The following is a 20,747-nucleotide window of genomic DNA, read 5'->3' as shown; positions in this document are numbered from 1 at the left end:
TGCCAGTTAGTGAAATTTTGCTGCCTGTAGAAAGCCCTCATTGAGGTATCGAACCACCCCGATTTTCTTGCTATAAAATCCATAAGGGGGAGGAATTGGGTCTACAGCTGTCATTATGCCTAATCGAAATGGAGCCTCTGGGATCTACAGGTCCCCAAGGATGGATATCTCCTTTTGGAAAATGCATGGTGGATGTCAGGGCTCAGGGTTTCAGTGTCAAAATGCTTTAGTAATAGGAGATACTGGTTGCTTGATGATGGAGACTCAGAAAAGCACAGTCAGGAGAACTGGAGATTTGGTATTACCTTCTTGGGCTCATTACCTGGGTTGTTCATCTTTGCAGCTAGGTTTTGGGAGACATTGTGTAGCCTTTTTTCCCTGTTTGCATACTTGTCTGTTCACCCAGTGAACATAGATCTCACCTGTTGGTAAAATTCTGCTCAGAAGTTCCTTTCTTTCCTAGCCTTCAGTCTCAATGGTACTGATAATCATACACCTAACTTCTCTTTAAAATAGGGATTTTTACCTTTTATAGCTCTTATGTAATGAACATTCATTGCATTCCCAGATATTAGGCTAAATGCTCTATGGACTTGATTTTGCTTAATTCTTACAATAACTTCTGAGGCAGGAACACATTTAACAGATGAAGAAACAGAGGGCCAGAGATGTCAAGTGACTTGCCCAAGGTCACACAGCTATTAAGTGGCAGAGCTTTGACTCATCTGGGTTCATCTGATGCTAAACCCTTTGCTCTTAATCACTCTAATCCCTCTGGGTTTAAAAAAATGCACTTGAAGATTTGGGGAAATTCACACTGCTGCATAAGGGTGAAACGTCATAAATAGGGATTAAGTGTTGAAGAGAAGAGCTCTTTCTGCTTTCTTATAACTAAAAAGGTGTTTTCTTATACTTTATAGGGAACTTAAACTGCCCCCCAGATTCATAATTTTTAAAAATGAATCCCAAACAGTGGTGTGCTGGAGCTGGCTCATACTGGCTCACAAGAACGGATTCTGTACATCTCTTCCCAACTCCAAGTTCAGTGACATCATGTTGGTAAGATTGAAATCAGCCACACTGGGAGTATTTACACCATGGAAATTGGCATTGTCACAAATCGTGGTTCTTCACCTCCTAGAGAACTGGTCGTTAAAACATTTACCAGCATTGTCATTGACCCTAACCTAAAATGCCCACCAGGAAGAAATGGTCAACTAGAAAAAACAAACCCCAACAAGTACTGTGACTTCCTATGTTAATCTTCCTGGAGTGCATTTTTTACCTCAGGTGGCTAGGTCTGGTTCAGATTCTGATTTTATAGAGCTGGGCATCCTCAGAGCACTGATAGAATTCTGCCACTACAAGTCATGGTAGAACATCTGCTACTCTCAATGTGACCACTGTGTCTTTTTACTGCAGTTAACAATTTTTGGTCACGTTCTGAGCACATTTCTAAAACCAACCAAAGGAAAGAAACATGGCCCTTTTTCTCTTCTCAATCCAAATTCTACATGATGTTCTTTTCTCAGTTTTGGAGAATGGGTGCCCACATGTAGGAGGCAAAATGTTGGTGGTTTGCTTAGGGAGATGAAATGCTGTCAGGAGCCCTCTGGCTCAGAGGCCTTTTTCTTAGAATGTAAGCAATCAAGTAAGGCAAAAAAAAAGATATTGCTTTTACCTAGTGATTCTCATTCCCGGAATGCAGCTTACAGAAACACTTGCAACTGGGCATAAAAGATATGTGTAAGGGATTGGGCACAGTGGCTCATGCCTGTAATCCTAGCACTTTGGGAGGCCGAGGTGGGCGGATCACGAGGTCAGGAGATGGAGAACATCCTGGCTAACATGGTGAAACCCTGTCTCCACTAAAAATACAAAAAATTAGCCGGGCATGGTGGCAGGCACCTGTAGTCCCAGCTACTCAGGAGGCTGAGGCAGGAGAATGGCGTGAACCCAGGAGGTGGAGGTTGCAGTGAGCTGAGATCGCGCCACTGTACTCCAGCCTGGGCAACAGAGCAAGACTTCATCTCAAAAACAAAAACAAAAACATAAACAAACAAACAAAAAGATATGTGTAAGGATATTCCACGCAGTACTACTTGAAATGTCAAAAATTTGGAAATGACCTCAGTGTCTGTTAATAAAGAAATGGTGTATACTCCATCCATACAATAGAGTATTCTGCTGCCGTTGAAAGAATGTGTAAACCTGTGTATACCATCATGGAAAGATGCCCATGAGTTATTGTAAAAGGGGAAAAATCATGTAGAGAACAATATGCAGATATGATCCTATTTCTGTTAAAAAATGTAACTGTATATGTTTATAAAAGGAAGGCATTAGAAAGATTTGGAAGGACATATCATAGACTTTTAAAAGGAGTTTTCTTTAAGAAGGGGATTTCAGGGAGGGAATAAAGGCTTTCATACTTTATATACTTATACATTTTTTGAAAGATTTCCATAAGCATAAATTGTATTCGCTTATTACTTGAGCAGTTTTATTTTAGAGAAAAATAAGTAGCCTGTAATCCCAGCTACTTGGGATGCTGAGGCAGGAGGATTGCTTGAGGCCATGAGCTAGACACTAGCCTGGGCAACATAGCAAGACACTATCTCTAAAAAACTTAAAAAACAATTAGCCAGGTATGATGGCAGGTGTGGTGGCATTCACCTGTAGTACTAGCTATCTGGGAGGCTGAGGCAGGAGAATTGCTTGAGCCCAGGAGTTCAAGGCTGTGGTGAGCCATGATTGTGCCACTGTACTGTAGCCTGGGCAACAGAGCAAGACCCTCATCTCTTTAAAATAAAAAAAAGAAGGCATGAAAAATGTTTTAAGACTATGGTTTTCAAAGAAATTCTGGAAGCCAAAAAGACATTTTGGAAATAAGTAGGCTGCCATGGTGGGGATAGAAGTAAGTTGGAGGGGTCCCAGGTCTCCCAGGCTCCCAAACCTCTTGCTTCATGAAGAAGTTCCATTTAGAAAAGTCTGTTTTGGCCCGGCGCGATGGCTTATGCCTGTAATCCCAGCACTTTGGGAGGCCCAGGTGGGCGGATCACGAGGTCAGGAGATCGAGACCATCCTGGCTAACACGATGAAACCCCATCTCTACTAAAAATACAAAAAATTAGCCGGGTATGGTGGTGGGCACCTGTAGTCCCAGCTACTCTGGAGGCTGAGGCAGGAGAATGACGTGAACCCGGGAGGTGGAGCTTGCAGTGAGCCGAGATCGTGCCACTGCACTCCAGCCTGGGCGACAGAGCGAGACTCCGTCTCAAAAAAAAAAAAAAAAAAAAGTCTGTTTTACATTATAGGGGCTTCTATTTTTTAAAAAAATGAGTGTCTGCTGCTTAAAAATAATTTAAGGTTAGCTTCTCTGGGTCCTGGTGTAAGAGATGACTTGGGGGTGGAGGAGATCTAGGGGATGGGTAATAAATGTCTTCAAGAGGAAGGAGTTAATTAAGACTTAACGTTTGGCCAGGCGCGGTGGCTCATGCCTGTAATCCCAATATTTTGGGAGGCCGAGGCAGGCGGATCACGAGGTCAAGAGATTGAGACCATCCTGGACAACATGGTGAAACTCCATCTCTACTAAAAATACAAAAATTAGCTGGGCATGGTGGTGTGTGCCTGTAGTCCCAGCTACTCGGGAGGCTGAGAAAGGAGAATCGCTTGAACCCGGGAGACGGAGGTTGCAGTGAGCCGAGATTGTGTCACTGCACTCTGGCCTGGCGACAGAGCAAGACTCTGTCTAAAAACAAAGACTCAGGTTTTGGGAAGAGGAAGAGTGGATCTGCCTGGGAGGCAGGACTATGAGACGGCATGGGTTAGCACCGGGGGTGGGGAACTGTTTTATTTAACTCAGCCTGTGATTTTCATAGTGAAAATCTGATTCTGCAAGTCAGGGTTCTTTACTTTTGTTTGTCCTCTTCTTGCAAACAACCTGACTCTTCTTAAAGAACAAACGCCTTTACATGCCTGTCTGTTTTTTGTTCTGCCCTGTGTGTACAATGCTGTTCCTGCAACAGTGGCCTCCAAGGTTTTGCGTGAGCTCTCTCCTCTGGTGGGGACACCTAACGCTTCTCTTGACCTAGACAACATGTTCTGGAGCTTCTCCCTGTACAAACCCAGCTGCTCCAGGGAACCGAATACCAAATATTCCCTTGGGTCCAAGTGGAGAAGTAGCCACCAATGTATATTAAGCAACAAAAAGATCAAAACAAAACAAAACACAACCTTGAAAGAAAGGATAAAAACACAAACAAAAAGAAAAGAAAGATTAAAAGGGAGGAAAAGGAGGAGGAAAAGGAAGAAGAATAAAGAATAGTGTTAGGGAGACACAGTCCAAGAAGAGAGTTGGAGAGCAGTCGAGCTGTGGATCCAGTGATGTGCTTCCACAGCTTGCCGATTTCTGTGGTGTAAATACTCCCATGTGGCTGGCTGATTTCAAGCTACCCACGTGATGTCAGTGAATGTGGAGTTGGGAAGAGATGTGGGAAGGAGATGCACACAACCGGCTCCCACGAATCTGCATCAGCTGTCTCTAGTTCTCCACTGTTCAGATCCCACAGAGCACATAGAAGAGCTCCTAAAACAGCCCACCCACCAAAAACAGCAAAGGGAGTAGAAGAACATACAGGAATCTCTTCCCCACTGCCCAGCCTACTGCTGGGCTTCAACTAAGACAAGTTGAAGGGCTGAGGCGTACTTTGGGTTCCAGCAGGTGATCACAGGCTTCATGGTGTGGTGGGTATGGTCGATAGTCAGGGCCTCCAGAAGCCAGTGGAGAGCACAGAGCTGGCGGAAGAGGGGCTCGCTGCAAAGACAGAGAGAGGGAACACAGTGGGATCCTGTTAGAACAACTTTCTTCACAAAAATAGTCACAGAAATGTTAGTGGTACTTGCTCCCAGTGAGGGAACGGGCACCATGCTCCAGGCATGCGTATTTTGCGTATATCATCTCATTTGGCCTTAGCAATGGGCGCATGAGATATCCTTTAGCCCATTTTACAGATGAGGAATCAGAGGCTCACAGGACTTAAGGAAATTGTGCCAGGTCACCAGGCCAGTAGGTGGTAGAGCCCATTTGAAATGAGATTATCCAATGCCAGTTACTGAGAATTTGTGTATATAGCAGGGAGAGAAACAAGGAGGGGTCCCCCAGCTGGAAGTCTTGACTCAGGCAAATGAGAGGCTTCAAGGAAATCAGCATCCTATGTATGTCCAATTGTTAATCTGATAAAAGTACAATAAATAAACTAAGAGTGTGTAAAAAGTCTGGAAACACAGGGAAACTAGTGTATTAATTGTTCTTCCCCACCCCGAGATTAAAAATTGGATGCATTGCTTTACATTTATGAGTCCTTTGCCTGAAAATGTAGCTGGGTTTTGAAGAAAAACACAAAGAGCCTATTACTTGGAAATGTTCACTAAAACACTGTTTAAAAATATGTCTCAGGCTGGGAATGATGGCGCATGCATGTAATCCCAACACTTTGAGAGCCTGAGGCGGGTGGGTTGCTTGAGCTCAGGAGTTCAAGACCAGCCTACAAAAAATACAAAAATGAGCTGGGTGTGGTGGCATGCACCTGTGATCCCTGCTACTCGGGAGGCTGGGGTAAGAGGATTGCTTGAGCCAGGGAGGTCAAGGCTGTAGTGAGCCAAGGTCATGCCACTGCATGCCAGTCTGGGTGACAGAGTGAGACTGTCTTAAACAACAACAACCACATATGTCTCACCTACATTTTCTGATTTTTTGGACACTTTGTATTAAACACCTACAAGGAGGCAGGTTTTGAAGGGGGCACTCTTTATACACATTATTTAATTCTTCCAACAATCTGCTGAAGTATGAATTATTATGCACATTTTAGAGAAGGGGAAACCGAGGCTCAGAGAGGTGCAATCACTTTGCTTAAGGTCACAGAGCTTGTTGGTGACTGAGATGGTTCTCAGTACCTCATTTAAAGCTCACAACGAGGCTGGGCATGGTGGCTCACTCTTGTGATCCCAGTACTTTGGGGAGCTGAGGTGGGCGGATTACTAGGTCAGGAGTTCAAGACCAGCCTGGCCAACATGGTGAAACCCCTGTCTCTATTAAAAATAAAATTAGTTGTGTGTGGTGGCAGGCCCCTGTAATCCCAGCTACTCGGGAGGCTAAGGCAGGAGAATTGCTTGAGCCTGGGAGGCGGAGGTGGCAGTGAGCCGAGATCATGCCACTGCACTCCAGCCTGGGTGACAGAGCAAGACTTCATCTCGGAAAAAAAAAAAAAAAAACTCACAACAACCCTTTAGGTAATATACCGCTCCTCCCTCCTCTTTACAATGGGGGATGGGAGGCTCAGAGAGGGGCAATGAGTGACTTGAGGTCACACTGCTAGGATTAGTGAGAATTTGGACCAGTGTCAATTTAACTCCATGTCTGTGCTCTCACGGGCCTGGGCTCTGAGGAGGTGCTGATGAAGCTGATGCAGTGGTCACCCCAAGAGCGAGGTCAGGAGAGGGTTAACCTGCTGCCTGCCTTTTTCCTGGAAACAAGGTGGAGTCCTGGCCAGCCACCCCCCTCCCCGCAAGATTTCTCCTCTTACACTAATGGGCCAGATGCCTCCATTAAGAACCTGTGTAATTGCTCTTCTCTGAAACTGCATCCTACCCTCATCAACACTCCCCAGGGTTCCTAGGCGTGTTGTTTTCAGGGGCAGGAAGGTATCTCTACTCTCTGTTTCCAGGAAGGCACCACTTCAGAAGGTGATACCCAATCCCTGGGATCAAGTGTGGAGCTGGCCCAGGGTTATCCCGGCTAATCCCTTGAGAGGCATGCATTTGCTTAGCTTGAAGGGGAACAGCCCTGCCCTACCCCATCCCCTCACCTCCGTGTACTAGGGTGGCTGTATCCACCAGGTCTTTGGAAAACTACTGTGAGAAACTCTCTTTCCTTTCTTCCCTGGAGTCTTTTCCTTCTACAGATTATTTACTAAGCGCCTACTATTCCTTTACTTCTAATTTAAAGGACTTGTAAGCCCACAGCTTTTTCAACTTTTTTATTAAATAAAACTTTTGTTTAAGAGACAGGCTCTCATTCTGTCACCAGGCTGCAGCCTCCAACTCCTGGGCTCAAGTGATCCTCCTGCCTCAGTTTCCAGAGTAGCTGGGACTACAGACATGCATCACCATGCCCAGCTAATTTTTATTTATTTTTTTGTAGAGATGGGGTCTTCCTATGTTGCCTAGGCTAGTGTCAAACTCCTGGCCTCCAGCGGTCCTCCTGCCTTGGCCTCCCAAAGCTCTGGGATTATAGGTATGAGCTATTGCACCTGACCCCTTTTCAGTTATTGTCTCTTTCTTCTCTCATAACACCTTCTTGGGCCCTACAGGTGGCAGCATTTTGGTAGGTCTGGGCACATAGGCCATGTCCAGCATTTAGCAATAGCAGCAGCTAGCTGTGCCACATGCCTGGCACTGGGCCATGAGCACCTCACTATACCCTCCCCATAACCCTAGGAGGTTGCGAGAGGCTGGGGGAGAGGCCTATGGGTTCTTCTGTTTTGCACCTTGGAGCCCCTGCAGGCCTGGGCTTTGGGATATGTGGGGTGGGGAGGGAAATGAGCAAAGGAAGTGAATTGGTGAGATGGGGTCTGCTTGGTCACAAGGTGGTGGAGGCGATGTGGGGCATGTGAGCATCAGATTCATTTCTGCAGATGACAACAACAGATGCAAACCTGACCCTCTCCCTCTCTTGCTTAAAATCTTCAAACTTCCTAAATAATTTGTAATTGGCTGAATTGTGGACATACCAGATTCATTTGTTGAAGTTCTAAACCCTGTACCTCAGAGTGTGACTGTGTTCGGAGATGGGACCTTTAAAGAGTGGATTCACTTAAAAATGAAGCCATTATCGTGGTCCCTAATCTAATCTGACTGGTGTCCTTATAAGAGGAGGAAATTTGGACACCCAAAGAGATGCCAGGGCTTCAAGCACTGAGAAAAAGACCATGTGAGGACACAGAGAAGACAGGGAGAGAGCGATCTTCCAACCTCGACAGGTTTGGGAGAAACCAACCCTGACAGCACCTTGATCTTGGGTTTTCAGCCTCCAGAACTGTGAGGAAATACATTTCTGTTCTTTAAGCCACACAGTCTAGTAGTTTACCATGGCAGCCCCAGCAAACTAATGCACTGACACACATGAGGCCCCGTCCGCCTCTCCAGCCTGGAATTGTCCTGTCTGTTCCTTGTGCTACCACCTGCGGCCTGGGAAAAATCCGCTCAGTCACTCAAGCTCACCATGCTCGCTCTTTGCACCATCCATGTTAAACTTCTAGCTTTGCCATCTACTGGCCCTGTGGCCTTGGCCAAATTACTTAACTTCTTTGAGCCTCAGTTTTCTTATCTGTAAAATGGTGGTAATTGCAGTACCTCTCTTAAAAGGTGAGAGTGAGGGTGAGGTGACTTAGTGACTTAGTGAGGTGCTTAGCACTGTTCCCTGCTCCTGATAAATATTCCTGCTCCTCTTCCTTGTTGACTCTTAGTGATTGGGCTTCAGCTCTCATCTCCATCCGGAAGCCTTCCTTGATTGCTGTAGGTCTGGGCTGGGCTCACTCTAAGGAGGTTCTAAAGCATCCCCATCCCTACAATGTGTCCTTCCTGTCCTCACCTTTGGGTTCCTGCTCTGCTGTAACTACCTGTTTACTTGACTTTCCAGCCCTTGAGCCTACAACCTACAGAGTCTTGTCCGCCACAGGGTGCTCTGTGCTCTGCACAGGGTCGGCTCAATAGATTTTCAGTTACTGATGGAAAATGGTGGGAATGAATTGGTTCAGATCTGATATTTTTCTGAACTGATAACTTGAGCACAGTTCTTTTTAAAAATTTTTTTTGAGACAGGGTCTCACTCTGTTGCCCAGGATGGAGTGCAGTGGCGTGATCTTGGCTCACTGCAGCCTCTGCCTCCTGGGCACAAGCGATCCTCCTACTTCAGTCTTCTGAGTAGCTGGGACTACAGGCATGTGACACCTGCCCAGATAGTTTTTGTATTTTGTAGAGATGGGGTTTTGCCATGTTGCCCAGGCTGGTCTCAAACTCCTGGGCTCAAGCGATCCACCTGCCTCAGTTTCCCAAAGTGCTGGGATTACAGACATGAGCCATTGCACCTGTACTTGAGCACAATTCTTATACACAGAACCATTGAGATAATAAAGAGTAGCAACAAAAACAACAACAACAGAACAACAAAGTAATAGTAATGGTAAATACTTCCCATAAGAGTACTTACTCTATGCCAGACACTGTTCTAAGTGCCCAATATCCATTAACTAAGTTCATTCTTATAAAATTCTGTGAATAAGGTACTATTATAATGCCCGTTTTCAGATGAGGAAACTGAAGCATAAAGGGCCATGTGACTTGTCCAAGGTCACAAAAGACAGCAAATGGCAGAGTTGGAATGTGAGCCCAGGCAGTCTGTCTTCCGAATTCATGCTCTTAATGAAAATGTGGATGTTGTCTCTTGTTACAGGGTAGAGCCTCCCTTTTCATCAGAATAGGGTTTCATCTGATAGATCTGGTCCTTTTTCTCTGTTTATAAAAAGTGCCCTAAACCTGATGATTGCTCTTCTAATCTGCAGTGAAACAAACTTAAAAAAAAAAGTCCCCAGAAGCATGCTTGATAGAAATCGGTCTTTTCGCATAATGATCATGTGTCAGGTCATAGCATAGTATCTTGGATTTTGTCAAATTAGAAGAGAGAACATTTATTGTTTTAAATGCAGGGAATAAGAGGTGAAAATGATGAACAGGGATACACAAAGCCTGCTTCTGAAGTCCCTGAGCTCAGAACTCCGGGCGAGTGCCAGCGGTCAGCACACCTGAATAGCTCACTCTATTAAAACTGCTGTACCAACCAGAATCCCAGTGGGCATAAACATTCTGAGAAGAAAGCATTTTTTTTTCTTTTACAAGAGAAATTGGAAAATGCATTCAAAGCCATTCCAAGCACCCCGTGCTGATTGCCAAGGGCAAATCTGGACACAGGTTGCACGCATTGCACTTGCTGCCCAATCACTCATTAAAGGCTGTGGGGCACAGCCCAGTCATCTAAGAGGGAAAAATGAGGGGCTGCTTCTCATTCCTAGAGACCACTCCCTTCCCTTTTTAAAGATAAAGGTCAGTCTCTTGTTACATGATTGAATTGATCCCTACACAGTCGATTTGGAATTATCAGCCACTTTTGGGATCGATCACACAGGGATTGAAGGGACTGACCAGGCTCTGATCTGCATTGGCTGATGCGACAACTGAAAATTCAGGAATTACCAGGCAGGGCCAGCCCTGGTGCCTTTTAGTAGACTGATTACAACAATTCCATCCCTCTCTGCTTTGCACACTTTGGGATGTGACTTTGCTGCTTCCCCCCATCAAGAAGGGAAGTCTTTCCCCATACTCCTTGTATCTAGGCTGGCCTGGTGACTTGCTTTGGCCAGTGGAATGTGGTGAGAGGGTAACTGTGTTCACTCTGAGCCTAGTTCACAGATGGAAAATGCAATAATCATCACCAGCACCATCATCATCACCGTCATTGCCCTCAAGGGGCTTTGGGTACTTAGGATCTTGTTCTTGGAACTCTTTCTGCTTGCCATGTGAACAAGTCTGAGTTTGCTTGCTGGGTATTGAGAGACATTCAGCATCTCACCCATGTCACCCTGGCCACCAACCAACCAACCAAGAGACTTGTGAATGAGGCCATTTGAGATCAGCCAACCTCCAGCTCACCCATCAGCTGGGTGTACACACATAAGCACATCCAGCCAAGATAAGCTGAGCCAGCCTGACCAGCAGAACCACCCTGCTGACATGTAGACTTAGGAGCAATACTAAATCGTTGTTTTAAGCCACTCCATGTTGAGGTGATCTGTAATACAGACATAGCTTACTAATAAAGTCATCAAATGCAGCCAGAGCCTTTGAACAGCTGAGGATAAGAAAAGGCAGCCTTCAGTGCTGGATAGGGACTACAGAAAACTACAGCCTGTGGGCCTGTCACTTTGGTTTTGTAAATAAAACTTTATTGGAACATAGCCACATCCGTTGTTGTAGTTTTCATGTTGCAACAGCAAAGTTAAGTGGTTGCAAGGGAGACCACCTGGTCAGCAAAGCCTAAAATTTTTACTGTCTGGCCCTTTAAGGAAAAGTTTGCTGACCCCTGGTCCAATACAAATATGAACGACATCCACTGTGATAATAATAATAATAATAGTAATAGCCTATGTAACAAACCTGGTATAAAGATCTGACTTAGCTGTCAGGAGATCAAGATTCCTGTTGTGAATTTGCAATTGCAAAAATATGGAACCAACCCAAATGATCATCAATCAATGAGTGGATAAAGAAGCTGTGACATATATATATATATATATATATATATATATATATATATATATATATATATGATGGAATACTACTCATCCATAAAAAGGAGTGAATTAATGGTATTTGCAGCAATTTGGATGAGGTCGAAGACTATTATTCTAAGTGAAGTAACTCAGGAATGGAAAACCAAACATAGTATGTTCTCACTCATAAGTAGGGCTAAGGTATGATGATGCAAAGGCATAAGAATGACACAGGGGACTTTGGGGACTCAAGGGGAAAGGGTGGGAAGGAGGTGAGGGATAAAAGACTACAAATTGGGTGCAGTGTATATGGCCCAGGTGATGGGTGCACCAAATCTCACAAATCACCACTAAAGAACTTATGTAACCAAACACCACCTGTTCCCCAATAACCTATGCAAATAAAAAATTAAAAAAAAAAAGATTCCTGTTGTGAGACTTTTGGCAGTTTCTTCCCCCTTTCTGGGCTTTAGTTTTCCCATCTGACATTGACAGAAGATGGGTAAGAAACTCTCTCCATCACTTCATAGCTGATTTAAGTAAGCCTCAATGGCTCAGACCAAATAAATTGTGGATGGGGCTCAGGAATATGCATTCTTGGAAACATTTCCTCCCTGCTCTCCCCCACCCCCAGATGATTCAGATGCAAGTGAAAGCCCACTGGTTCTATACCAACTGGTTTCAGAAGTCTTGTCCATGGAAGAGATGGGCAGAAGTGCAAGTGTATTCAAGAGACATCATGAGAAATTGCAAGGCCTATTTTTGCAAGGAGATGCTTTAAGAACATCAAGCTTAGGCTGCTGGCTGGAATATTATAATCATAATACCAATCAAAGAGAGGTAGGGGGGCATTGGGATGGGATGGAGTGGGATAGGGCTCATTAATGACTGAAATATTAGGGAGGGATAAGGATGTGTCCAACACAATGTGATGATGATAATGGTGATGATGATGGTGATGATGATGGTGATGATGATGATGGTGATGATGATGATGGTGATGATGATGGTGATGATGATGATGGTGGTAAGGATGATGGTGATGATGATGATGGTGTTAGTGATGGTTTTTGCATCTTCCATTCATGAATTAAGTACTCTTATTAGTGATTTTCTTTTGTTTGCCATCTTATCCTATGATTTCACTCTTGCATTCTTTTACTCTTCATGTATAGGAAACTTGGCTTGCCAAATATATTATGAACTCCTTAAAGACAAGGCTGTGGGATATATGTTCTGTGTAGCATGTGGTGATGAAAGTTTGGGCTTTGCAGTCAGACCGACCTGACTCAGCAACACACTGACCTCTGTGACCCTGAATAGGTGAGTATATGTCTCTGAGCTTCTGCTTTCCCATCTGCAGAGAGGGAATAATGATACACCTATGCAACAGGGAGGCTGAGAGGACTGAGTGAGATAATGCTACAGAGTGATGAGGAGTGGCCATTATCACTGTGAACACTGTAGGAGCCTAATAAATATTTGACAAATGAGTAGACAGAGAAGTCTGGAATCATTGTATCACAGCTCTAAATGAATCCATTGCCCTAAAGCAGTGGTTCTTAATGTGGAGTGTGTGTGTGTGTTTGTGTGTGTTTGTATGATGTGGGGTGGGGGCTCATGCACTTTTGCTCCCAGGGGACATTTGGCAATGTCTGGAGACATTTTTGGTTGTCAACACTGGTATCTAGTGGGTAGAGGCCATGGATGCAGCTAAACATCCTACAATACACAGGACAGCCTTTCACAACAAAGAATTAATTATTTCTCTCAAAATGTCAGCGGTGTCAAGGCTGAAAAACCCTGCCCTAAAGTCAAAAGCATGTATCCCTGTGCCTGAAATCTTCCAGCTGAAAAGTGCTAACTGGTGAGAAAGAAAAAGTTGGGCTTGAGATTTGGAACAGACACAAGGGGAACAAGATGTCAAGACTTTAGAAAGCAAGAGTGTCCTTTGGAAGGTTGATTAGTTCCCATTGCACCATGCAATGATGAGTTCATGCCTCGGGTCAGAAAACTGGAGGGGCTTCTCTGGGAAACAGCTCCTTGAGTCTTGGGGAAAACGTGCCCCTGAGCACAGGCTGAGATGTTCTCGCACACACTCGATGAGGGCTGTAGACAGATTTTATCAGGCTTTGCAAACTATTTGACATTAGAGCGTCTGGCTTGGCAAGAAATGAAATGACTCAGTCCCAGCTGATTTGCCACTTAGCTGTAAACCACTGTGTCTACTTTCTGTTATTTTTATATGCCAAATAGCTTTGCCAGCTCCAGGCTCCATGTCCCTTTCAAGAGGACAAAGGAACAGCTACTGACATGACAGCTCGTTGAGTCATTTCAGTTTGGCTTCAATTTATAAGCTAGCAAAGCAAATGAGCCGGAGGTGAGACTACTTACACGTGAGCCTCGGGTAGCGAGGGAGAAATGATGCAGCTGTGGATGGGAGTGAATGGGCGACGCGTGACTCTAGCTCCCAGCGTCTTCAGCTTCTCATCATCATATGTGCTGAAGGACAAGCAGACAGAGAAACAACGTGAACAATGAGCAGTAGCTTTGAACACCTTCTTCTCTTGCCACGGTCTATTTGGCAGATATGACTGGGCCCTTACTATGTATCAGGCAAATAATTTCTGCTGGAGGGATGAGGGTGTCAGATGCAGTTCCTTAACAGAGCATATAAAAGTCCCTGCCCTCGGTCGGGTGCGGTGGCTCATGCCTGTAATCCCAGCACTTTGGGAGGCCGAGGCAGGTGGATCACAAGGTCAGGAGGATCAAGACCATCCTGGCTATCACGGTGAAACTCTGTCTGTACTAAAAATACAGAAACAGCTGGGCGTGGTGGCACGTGCCTGTAGTCCCAGCTACTCGGGAGGCTGAGGCAGGAGAATCTCTTGAACCCGGGAGGCGGAGGTTGCAGTGAGCTGAGATCGTGCCATTGCACTCCAGCCTGGATGACAGAGCGAGACTCCATCTCAGAAAAAAAAAAAAAGTCCCTGACTCGTGGAGTATATAATTTGCTAGAAGAGCCAAGAGAATAAACAAGATAAATCATGCGGTATACTAGTATATTATACTAGGTTTGGAAATGTTTGCTTCAAGGGCCAGACAAGGTATACTTTCAGCTGTGTTCTGGAAACAGCAATTTAATACCATATTTAGGTATTTTTTCTTTCACCATTACAGCAGAGCAAATCATTTCCATTATAGAAAATAGGATTTTTTTTTTTTGGAGGGGGGGTTGTTGTCATGCTTGAGTCATATGATATATATAGTTTGTTTGTTTGAGACAGAATCTCACTGTCACCCAGGCTGGAGTCTAGTGGCGTGATCTTGGCTCACTGCAACCTCTGCCTCCTAGGTTCAAGCAATTCTCATGCCTCAGCCTCCCGAGTAGCTGGGATTACAGGCATGTGCCACCATGCCTGGCTACTTTTTTGTATTTTAAGTAGAGATGGGGTTTTGCTATGTTGGCCAGGCTGGTCTTGAACTCCTGTCCTCAAGTGATCCACCTGCCTTGGCCTCCCAAAGTGCTGGGATTACAGGCGTGAGACATCGCACCTGGCTGTAGGGTATATATATTTTTGTCCATGGCCAAATTCAGCCCACAAACATATTTTAACTAATCCACTCTCTTTTTCTCTCTCTTTCTCTCTCTCTCTCTCTCTCTCTCTCTCTCTCTGTGTGTGTGTGTAATTGAATCAGTTGTCTGTATTTTAAAATTGGGAGATGTCACATAAAAATGACAAAACTTTGGCCTTCAAAAAATTGAAAGCTGTGGCCACTCGGGGCCTGTGTTTCTACACAAGAATGATGGGCCACAGACTGCTTTGAATGAGGTGTGTGCTTCTTCAGTTACCCCAAACACAAGCATCCCTGTTCTCACTCTCTGCCTTTCTTTCTAATTCAGGCCATCTGCCTGTTACCTGAAGGCCTTTTAGTTTCTGAGCTTCAGTGTAAGTACTTTCATTGATTGGATCATTGACAGGTTCCCTGATTCACTCATTTCTACCAATAATTATTGAACCTCTTCTCTGAACTGGGGGCTGCCAATACAGCAATGTATGAAACAGATGCAGCCTCTCCTCTTCCGAAGCTGAGTCTAGTGGGGGAGATGGGTACAACCAAACACACAGTTGTGATAAGTGTTCCAAGAGAAAGTGCTTTAATAGCTTAGAATAGTAAATTTGACTGAAATGGAAGCCAGGGAATACTGTACTTCCTTGAGGAAGTTGTGGAAATTTCAAAACATGTCCCCCAAATTCTTTGAATCTTCTCCAATCGAGAGGTAGGTGTATGTTCATTTGGCTCTGTGACCAGCTGACCTAATAGAATATGTCAGAAGTCATGTGATTCCGGGCACCAGGAACTGGCAACCTCTCCTTCCTGTGTCCTGGGATGCTCACTCAGCATTCAGCTGCCATGCTGTGGGGAAGCTGGCAGCCTGTAAGGAGGCCCACAGGGAAAGGAACCAAGCTCACGTACTGACAGCCAAATACAACTTGCCACCCATGTGAGTGAGCTGTCTTGGAAATGGGTCCTTTGAGCTGCCCCTCTGAGCCTTACTCAAATTGCAGATTTATGAGAGAAAGAAGTTCTGATTATCTTGAGTTAATAAGTTTTAGAGTGGGTGTTCATGGCAATAGTAACTGTAGCAGAAGTAAATATTGAGCTGAAATCTGAAGGTTGAATGGAAATTAACTGGGTAAATGGAGGAGGGAAAGACCTTCCAGCCAGAGGGAACAGCATGTGTAAAGACTCTGTAGAGGAGGCCATGTCATGAGTAAGAAAGTAGGAGAGTGTGGCTGGAGTAGAGGGAGTAAAAGGAGGCTATGAGCTGGGGCTGGAGAGGCAAGCCACAGGCTAGACCATCCAGGGCCTTTGAACCCCTGCTCAGACTTTTGTGTTTACCCTGTGAGGAATGGCAACCATGGAGGGTGTTAGGCTGTGTGCAATTTCTATTTTGAAAAGATCACTTAGCTTGGGGCTTAGTGTGGGGAATGGGATGCAGGGGGCCAGTGGAGATGATGCTGGGACACAAGTTAGGGGTTTACCTTCCTCCTGGGAATTTGAAGATAATTCTGGAATCACAGAGCTAACAAGAATTAGGACCAGAATCTAGGTCCTCCAATGTTCACTTCCACTGACTCTTTATTCAACCCTAGAGCTGAGAAAACCGCAAGCAAATACCTTGCTGTGACCTTTTCTTACTGGCTCAACCATGCTTCCAGTGGTTTAGGATATGTGGAAATTAACCCAGCTTTTACATCCCTAATCTCTGGTTTTATGTCTTCTCTCAACCACAATAATAAAACAAATTTTACCCGTCACTTTTTTTTCCACCTTTTCAGCTGAATCTGCAGCTGAAAAATGAGGTCACTGAGCACAGTGGGAAAGACTGCTTGCAGGCAGAAATCTTTGGGGATGTGCTTGATTTTTTTTTTCCCTGCAAAGTTTGTCAGACTTAAAATTTTTGTCTAAAAGAATGTATTCTATGGTCTTAGATCCAGAGAGGAGAAAATAATTCCTTTCGCTTTTGTGATGCACAAGATCAAATACTTTGTTTAAAAATTATTTATAAATGAAACTTGTATTTTTTATACTTTTGTGATTGGAATTTTATCCATAGAAGCATTGCTGTTAGATGTGAGATGCTTTTCAGCTTTCATGGAAATTAAGATTTTTAGCCATACATTTAAGGATTTTAGGTAACTGAGGCTCAGAGAGCTCAAACTCACTTTATTACATCATAATAGGAACAATTACTGAGCATGTCTTATGCGTAGACTCTAGGCTATGTATCATTTCATCTAATCCTCATAATAAGCTTGGGAGTTTGGTACCATTTATTTATGTACGTGAAGAAAAGGAGACTCAGAGAGGTACAGGGATTTGTTCAAAGTTAAACAGTTGTATGGGGGAAGTCCTAACTGGTTCCAAGGCTTGTGTACTTCACCACCATTACCCTGTCTGGGTGTAGACAATCTCCTAATGCTGTTTTATAACACCCTGCCACCCGTGCATTTGATGGCTACATTGCCATAATGACTTCCAGTTTTATTTTAATAACCAGCCTTGTATAGCTCATAGAACCTACCAGATAAGACATAACCAGACCAAAGTCTACAAGAGGAGCGATCTCATGCATATTTAAACTTATTAAACTTTAAATAAATCATGTCTCACACACTGAAACATGGATTGGAGAGGGGAGAATTGCGTTCTACGACCATGGATAAAAAACTCCATCCAAACAAGTGGAACATTACACCTGAGCCATTTAAACAGGCGCAGGCGTGTCTTTCATAGACACCCTCTTTCCCCAGTGCTTTTTGGGTTTGCCTGTCAATCTGAGCATAGCTCCTGAAAAAAGAGCCCTGAGTTCATGCCTTCTCTTTATTCCAGGGAAAGGCTGCCAGTACTGTCACTAGGAGTATCAGAATCTATGGGTGCCATTGAGTTTGGTCAGGAAGGCACAATTTGTGGGGATCCCAGGGTCTACACCAATGAGGAGTCAAAGAGGAGACCCTTTCCACAATATTTTGGGATCCCAACAGCCGTGATTCTGGGGGAGGTGACTGGAAATATACCAACTCCATGAGGTCTTGCAGCCTAGGTTCTCATCCATCACCTGGAACCCTGGGCTTTAAAGAGGTCCTGTTCTCCTCTGACTCGATACCCCAGGCCTCACAGACAAGAACCCTTGTTCTACTTGAAAAAATTGTATATATTTTTCTTTTTTTTCCTTAAAGAGAGATGGAGTCTCTCTATGTTGCCCAAGCTGGTCTTGAACTCCTGGGCTCAGGTGATCTTCCTGCTTCAGCCTCCCTAAGTGCTGGGATTACAGGTGTGAGCCACCACACCTGGCCTGAAGAAAAAATTTATTAAGGTGAAAGTCACAGAACATAAAATTAACTGTTTTAAGGAGTAGAATGTAGTGGTATTTAGTACATTGCACCATGTTGTACAACCATCACCTCTTGTTACAAAACATTTTCATCACTCCCAAAAGGGGACTCCACACCCATGTGGTCACTTCCCATTCCCCCTGCCCCCAGCCTCTGGCAACCACCCATCTGCTTTCTCTCTAGGATGAACCTCAAATGCACTATAAGTGAAAGAAGTCAGACACAGAAGAGTCACATATTATATGATTCCATTGACAGGACCCTTGTTTATAAGAAGCACATATTCACATTCTGTAAATTAACATTCTGAAGAACAGAATTTGGGAAATGGTGCAGAGGAAAGTGGGTATCTGTCATGGCTTCCATTTCATTTTCAGCAAATGACCTGGCAGTTTGGATTCCTGAAGGCAGCCTTAGCATAACGGCTCTCAACCGTGGCTTCACACTGGACTCACTTAGGGGAACTTAAAAAAATTCTATGAATATCCAGGCCAGCATCTATTCCTTTTTATATTATGGCCGTTCTTTGCAGGAGTAAGGTGGTATTGCGTTGTGGTTTTGATTTGCATTTCCCTGATAATTAGCGATGTTGAGCACTTTTTTTTGGGAATGTAAACTAGTACAACCACTGTGGAAAACAGTATGGAGTTTCCTTAAAGAACTAAAAGTAGAACTATCATTTGATCCAGCAATCCCACTACTCGGTATCTACTCAGAGGAAAAGAAGTCATTGTCTGAAAAAGATACTTGCACGTGCATGTTTATAGCAGCACAATTCACAATTGCAAAAATATGGAACCAGTCCAAATGCCCATCAATCAATGGGTGGATAAAGAAAATGTGGTATGTATATACATATATATATATACACCATGGAATACTACTCAGCCATAAAAAGAAACAAAATAATGGCATTTTCAGCAATCTGGATGGAGTTGGAGACCATTATTCTAAGTGAAGTAACTCAGGAATGGAAAACCAAACATCGTATATTCTCATTTATAAGTGGGAGTTAAGCTATGAGGATGCAAAGGCGTAAGAATGATATAATGGACTCTGGGGACTCCTGGGGGAAGGGTGGGAGGAGGGTGAGGGATAAAAGACTGCACATTGGATACAGTGCACACTGCTCAGGTGATGGGTGCACCATAATCTCCAAAATCACCACTGGAGAACTTATTCATGTAAACCAAACACCACCTGTTCCCCAAAAACTATTGAAATAAAAATTTAATCTATGAGCAGCTAATGTACATTAGAGAGCCTAATGTAACTGACCTGGACAGTGGTGTTTTTAAAAACTTGCCAGATGATTCTAATGTGTAGCTAGGGTTGCAGCAGCTGCTCTCACAGGAGAGTGGCTTCAGCTGCAGGCCATTTTTCTAGCCTGCATTTCCTCCCTGGCTGCCTTGGCATTTCTCTTTTATCCTTGGTTTGTGCCTCATTCAGTCTGCACAAGCTCAAAGTATCCCAGGATTTTGTCCATGCCAAATGGTGCAGTTGATGGATTTTGGTGCCACTGAGTTTGGGACTCAGAGCTGCTTTCTAACTACTGACCTTGGGGGAGATTAGTTAACTTCTAAGCCTCATTTCTCCATCTCTAAAATGGGGCCAATGATAGCACCTATCTCAGGAATGTTTTGAAATTTAGCCGAATAGGTGTGCGTAAAGCACACAGTAAACATCATCATCATGGTTGTATTTATTGTTATTGTGGTTATTACTATTATTATATGCATGGGCATTTCATAATGGACCAGTCTGTTGATAGTCCTTTTCCAACCAGGAGAAAGTCCTTTACAAATAAAGGAGGCCGTGCACGGTGGCTCACGCTTGTAATCCCAGCACTTTGGGAATCTCAGGTGGGCAGATCACAAGGTCAGCAGTTCGAGACCAGCCTGGCCAACACAGTGAAACCCTGTCTCTATTAAAAATACAAAAAAATTAGCCAGGCATGGTGGTGGGCACCTGTAATCCCAGCTACTTGGGAGGCTGAGGCAGGAGAATCGCTTGAACCTGGGAGGCAGAGGTTGCAGTGAGCCAAGATCGTGCCGCTGCACTCCAGCCTGGACAACAGAGCAAGATTCCATCTCAAAAAAAAAAAAAAAAAAAAAGGAGGCATTTTTTATGCACCTGCTTTCTGTGGACAATGAGCCAGGCCCTGGGGCTGCCAATGAAGGTATGGAACAGAGATACTGATGTGGACTAAAACTAGCATGTAAACACGTATTATGGGGACCTGGAGTACAAATGGGTGCAGGAGGTGGTTGGACTGAAATCCGGGAAGTATTGGGAGAGGGCAGCATTTAAGCTGGGTGGTTATGATAAGTGGAAGATATTCCAGCGAATACCAGAAAGTGAGGCTATCAAGGTTAGTTGGACCACACTAAAGAAGGTGTTAGATGCCAGGCTGAGAAGGGGCACCTGCTCTGAGATAGCTGCCCTTGCTTGACCT

General features: G+C 44.3%; 1 protein-coding gene and 1 long non-coding RNA gene across 5 annotated transcripts in view; one reads left to right on the top strand and one right to left on the bottom strand.

The window, feature by feature from the left end:
* Positions 1-20,747, bottom strand: part of CCDC60 (coiled-coil domain containing 60) — a 202,602-nt gene that overhangs the window by 47,015 nt on the left and 134,840 nt on the right. For 3 of the 4 annotated variants that reach the window (XM_054443570.1, XM_054443572.1, XM_054443573.1), the window contains exons 4-5: positions 13,785-13,892; positions 4,712-4,819 (exon numbers count right to left, since the gene is read on the bottom strand). In XM_054443570.1, the coding sequence (XP_054299545.1) occupies positions 4,712-4,819; positions 13,785-13,892 (216 nt within the window). The remainder of the gene's footprint in view (positions 1-4,711; positions 4,820-13,784; positions 13,893-20,747) is intronic. The other variant, XM_054443571.1, reaches the window with a different exon arrangement.
* The window catches only part of LOC134737627 (uncharacterized), a 278,740-nt gene that overhangs the window by 173,651 nt on the left and 84,342 nt on the right, over positions 1-20,747 (top strand). The gene's annotated exons all lie outside the window — the stretch shown is intronic.

This window comes from Pongo pygmaeus, chromosome 10, assembly GCF_028885625.2.
Source record: "Pongo pygmaeus isolate AG05252 chromosome 10, NHGRI_mPonPyg2-v2.0_pri, whole genome shotgun sequence".
Taxonomy (NCBI): Eukaryota; Metazoa; Chordata; class Mammalia; order Primates; family Hominidae; genus Pongo; species Pongo pygmaeus.
Note: the sequence above shows the minus strand (reverse complement) of the source record. Positions and strands in the feature narration are given on the sequence as shown.